Below are 4,883 nucleotides of genomic sequence, written 5' to 3'. Positions count from 1 at the left end.
TAGGCGAATATGATGTGACAGGAGGTCGCTTCTTGGAATCGCCCCGATTCTTAGAAATTTCGTCATTTCCCGGAAATGACGAAAATTCCAGGAATTCTCGAGAACTGAAAGTTTCGAAGACCCTTCGGCCGAAAATCGACTTTCTAATAGGCGAACATGATATGATAGGAGGTCGATTCCTGGAAGTGACTCGATTCTCGGAAATTTGGTCATTTCCGAGAAATGTCGTAAATTCCAGGAATTCTCGAGGACTTTAGCACCGAACGAGTATACTCGCGCGATTTTCGAAATCCTTCTCTCATTTTCGTAGTTTTCGCTAGAATTTCTGGATTTTTTCGATGAAAACGCATTCCCGTAAATTCCAGGAATTCTCGAGGACTTTAGCACCGAACGAGTATATTCGCGCGATTTTCGAAATCCTTCTCTCATTTTCGTAGTTTTCGCTAGAATTTCTGGATTTTTTCGATGAAAACGCATTCCCAGTAGTTTCTGCCATTAATTTATCGACTTTTGCAACGGAAAATTGTTTAAACAATGGGTTTTTTGCAAAAACAAATGGATTTGGAGTGTAAAGGAGCAATAAATAGATTGTAAAATGCTGTAAAACAATACTGGTATATTGTAACCTTTTGTAAAATACATTTTGTACAGTTATCTTACAATAAATAAGTTGTTTTATTAAGTTAAAGTGTACAACAATATTATTTAAGACTTCCAATAATTGTAAACAATCATCTAAATTGTTATTTAACAAGAAATACTAATAATTCTATAGTCAAAGTACTTGAAAATACTTCACTTTTACTTTACACATGTCATGGAGTTTGTAGAAGAAATGACACTTCGCAGTAGACGTACTCAAATATAGCCAATTTTTTACGACATGTACTTTAGTTTTTAAAGGAAAACTACGTGAGTTGATGCGGATTTATCACAGTTTTACCGTCATCTTGTAGTTCAGTTCTTTGTATTCATCTGGTGAGACATAAAGTCCCATAAGATGATAGGTCTATTCTATACCTCGTTTGTGGTATTACATTGTCATTTATTAAAATAACAGATTTAATAAATGCCTGCTTAAAAACTACAAAATATTTAATATCCCATTACATAGAATACAACTATATTTGCACGTATACAATAAATATATGTCTCCGTCATGCATTATAAAATACTGTTCATTCATCAACTTCAGTATCTTCATCCGCTGGTACGTCAACGGCACCATGATCTAATTTATTCTTAAAAAGTTCAATATACTTAAGTAGTCGTTTGTCATAATTTAAAACCTGTAAAAAATATTAGTGAATTTACATACGATTTATAGTATGCAGTCAGTAATAAATTGCGCGTGTAAGATAATTACCAATTCCGTAACATTGTTCATAGCTTCCCGTATATTTTGTTTGGATGGATCGTCTACCTCTAGGTGCAGATCTTTCAAAGATTTAACCAATGTTTCCTTATCGATACTACTATCTGGATTCAGTATTTCTGCCAGAATAGTAAAAACTATGTTATTGTGGACACAATAATGTTCTGTATCAGATTTACGAATTCCGAATCTACTTAAGTTCAGTATGAATCTGGATATATCGTAAGGATCAATTTCTTGCAAGGGACTGACTTCCGGTGCGTTGCATATAATTCCTAACGTCGGCAGGTATGCCTCCTCTAGTAGCATTTGAGCATCAGGTACACGCGTGACATAATTATCAAAGAAACCGCTTAAACATTGTCGAAGATAAAAGTCATTATCGTTCACAGGATTATAGCATAAAATTATTAGTCTGGACAATAAACTCGAGTTACTGATTCGTTGATTAAGTAACAATTTGCAAAGGCCTTCAGCGGCAACAGTCCTTAATTCTTGATTCTGTTTTTAATAGAGACACATATTATCTTATTGAAAGTATACGAAAATTACCGCATATAAAATATATATACTTACTGTATTATCTAATAATCCTGCTAAGATTTTAATAAAATTACATCCTTCTGTGTGTGTCTTATTTACCGACGTTAAAGAAATATCTGAGTCAGTATTATTATACAATTTGGTTCGAGATTTTTCACCTTTATTAGTAGTGTTCTCTTGCGTATTTTCTACAATGTCGAAATACTCAAGGCCATATAATAATAAAAGATCAAAAATTCCTTTTAAAGCTACGATCCAAATTTCTACATTTTCTTGTTCCAGAGAAAATTGTAAAAATAACGTCATAATATGTTGTTTGGCCAATTCCTTGTCCAATATACAACAAATACTGACCGCTTTTACCGCCAGTATGTGTACTCTATCATCTGAATGCTGAAAATAAGTTACATTGAATCACTTAAGATTAAATAGATTTTTACTTTCATTAAATACTTACATCTAAACTATCGAGTGCTATTTGCATAAGGCTTCTAAGAGTCGGCGTTAATGCATTCACAGACTGCATCATTGTACATATAATGCTCAGACATTTTATCATCGTTTCTGGATCATTCTTTTCCTTAATCTCCTCAATCGTTACTATGTCCGGTTGTTTTGATAATTTTGTTATTTCCTCAGTTAATGAATTTATTTGATTTTTTAAACTATCTGCTTTTAAGTATTGCTTCTCTTCTATAGCTTGATACTCTTCTTCTTTCAGTTCCAATAATTTGACTTTGAGTTTTGCCCTCTAAAAAACACTTTTCATTAAAGCATAGAACAATTTTTTATTTTTATTAGGATTTACAATTGATATATTTTAACCTTATTTCGAGAAAATAAACCTACATGCATGTTAATCTCATGTTGTTGCTCTTCTGAAATTTGTGTGTGTACTTGTGTTTCCTTCAAAGGTAATCTAATTTCACTGATTATATTGGCTAATATGTCCAACCTACTATTCACATCTGGTATAACTTTTTGTAAATGTGTTACTATATGTTCAATAATTTGTTCAGAGCAGTGATTACTCATCAAAGTATTACAGATTACTTCATTTAGTTTTTTTCTTCCAACTTCATCAGATAAATCATAAGTTGTTATTATTTCAAATAACTGTAATAAAATAAATTTCTGCGTATGATATACCCATTTTTCACTTTGTTGTGCAGACATTGTTACAAGGAAATCAGAAATGTAAGTGCAAAAATTAGATAATTCTGGAATTATTGTTTCCAATTCTTCTGTACACATTTCACGTTGAAGATGTTTTACTAGACATTTCCAATACAATGCATTTTCACTGACTAACTGATCTGTTGGAATTAATTTTGTTTCTTTATCTACTGGTAATTGTTCTATTAAATTATTTAATGCAGCACTCCTAGAAAAATAAAAATTAAACATTTCTTGTATGAAACAAATATTAAACTGTAAAAATGATTATATATAATTCAAATACTTACTTAAATAAAGACTCTAGAGATAAAACAGCTACATCTGTACCAATTTCAGCATCAAGAGCTTTTATTAAACTGATAAAATTCCCATTGAAGTGTCTTAACCATGCTGGTAACAAAACATTTTGAGCAGTTTTTCTAACTATTTCAGATCTATCTTTAAGACCATCATTTAGCAGCTGATCTCTCTGTGTAATGGTTAAAGATCTTACGGTAACTTTACTAATGAATTCATATGCTATTTTACGAACTGACTCATTCACATCCCTGGTCCTTCTTAATGCTACTTGTAAAGTGTTTTGATTTTTTCCCATACTCATTAGTGCTGCTCTACGAACATCAGATTTTGGATCTTTAGTGGCATGAAATATATACATTTTTATAACTGGACATTGATCATCTGCTGGATCTTGCAATCTATGTAAAGCAAAAATTGCTTGAGCTCTAACTTTTGGAGATTTATCCAACAACCGATTCATCATAGAAACAGTAATTTTATCACAAAGATCATCATCCATAAAAGCATGTTCACCCATTGAGTTTAATAGTATATTTAAAAAATGACAAATACGAAATCTCACTCCTGGATTTTTTGCACCATGATTTGTTAAAATAAAGTCAAACAGTTTATTAAGAAAGGGGCATAAAGGTTCTTCAGTTTCAACATCGTTATCTGTAATTGAATATAAACTGGCGGCAAATTTAGCCACAAATTCCAAAGTATTTTCAACACGAGGATGCCGCCGAGGAATACTAAGCGGGACCCTAAAGCAGGATTCGAAGTACTTCCAAAAATATGACAGATTAATCTGAAATGAAAGACAGAAAAAATATTAACAATTTGACATTATATACAAAATAATTGTACCGAAACTTTGTTTTCATACAAATAAATGAATTATAATGAACTGTGCAAAATAATACGATTAAAATTACAATCCATTCTTACCTGTTCGTAACATTTTTTCAGTTTTTTTAAATTACTCTGATGACAAGTTTTGTTAAACTGAACATTATAGAATATTTCAGTTACAATTTTCTTTACTTTTGGTTCCATATTAAATATAAATTACACAATTATCGAACGTTAACTTTTCAAATGTAGTGCCAACAGTACAGTTTCTCTCTTAAATAAAAAAATCTATAACTTGTATTTAAATTTTCATAAAAAAGGATAAATAAACATATGTAAGTTTAAGCAATCTGTACTATTAAGTGAAAAATGTTTTACGAATAAATCATATTTTTTTTTTAATTGCGCAAAGCAATATTTATATTATATTATAATGTCAAAATAGTAACAATTTTTGTGTACATGTTGGTATAAGAAAACTCGTATTGGCAATGCAACTGTGTTTATAAACATAACCTTATTATTACCTATACAATTTACTGTTTATACCAGTAAATTATTGAAAATATTTTTAAAAGTTTCTGTATTAGTGTACCACATTCTTTTTTTACTGTTTCAATTATTTTACATTTAATATAAAATCAGTTAAACA

The 4,883-nt window shown here is 30.5% G+C and overlaps 1 protein-coding gene across 1 annotated transcript; it reads right to left on the bottom strand.

Annotated features, from left to right (window-relative positions):
- Positions 1-1,178: 1,178 nt before the first annotated feature.
- LOC108577433 (condensin complex subunit 3) lies at positions 1,179-4,435 on the bottom strand. Its single transcript, XM_017940578.1, has 7 exons — positions 4,328-4,435; positions 3,385-4,187; positions 2,768-3,302; positions 2,376-2,669; positions 1,952-2,311; positions 1,367-1,876; positions 1,179-1,289 (listed from the first exon to the last, which is right to left on the bottom strand). The coding sequence occupies exons 1-7, from the start codon at positions 4,433-4,435 to the stop codon at positions 1,179-1,181; spliced, it is 2,721 nt and encodes a 906-aa protein (XP_017796067.1).
- Between the last annotated feature and the right edge of the window lie 448 nt (positions 4,436-4,883).

The sequence above is a fragment of the Habropoda laboriosa genome, unplaced genomic scaffold (assembly GCF_001263275.1).
Source record: "Habropoda laboriosa isolate 0110345459 unplaced genomic scaffold, ASM126327v1 scaffold648, whole genome shotgun sequence".
Taxonomy (NCBI): Eukaryota; Metazoa; Arthropoda; class Insecta; order Hymenoptera; family Apidae; genus Habropoda; species Habropoda laboriosa.
Note: the sequence above shows the minus strand (reverse complement) of the source record. Positions and strands in the feature narration are given on the sequence as shown.

Bases quoted from the DNA above. Each gene is read 5' to 3' on its own strand.
- LOC108577433 (XM_017940578.1), bottom strand. From the start codon at position 4,435: ATGGAACCAAAAGTAAAGAAAATTGTAACTGAAATATTCTATAATGTT. The intron at 4,188-4,327 runs GTAAGAATGGAT...CTTTCATTTCAG, and splicing joins TGAAAAAATGTTACGAACAG to ATTAATCTGTCATATTTTTG. The intron at 1,877-1,951 runs GTAAGTATATAT...TATTAAAAACAG, and splicing joins CAGGATTATTAGATAATACA to AATCAAGAATTAAGGACTGT.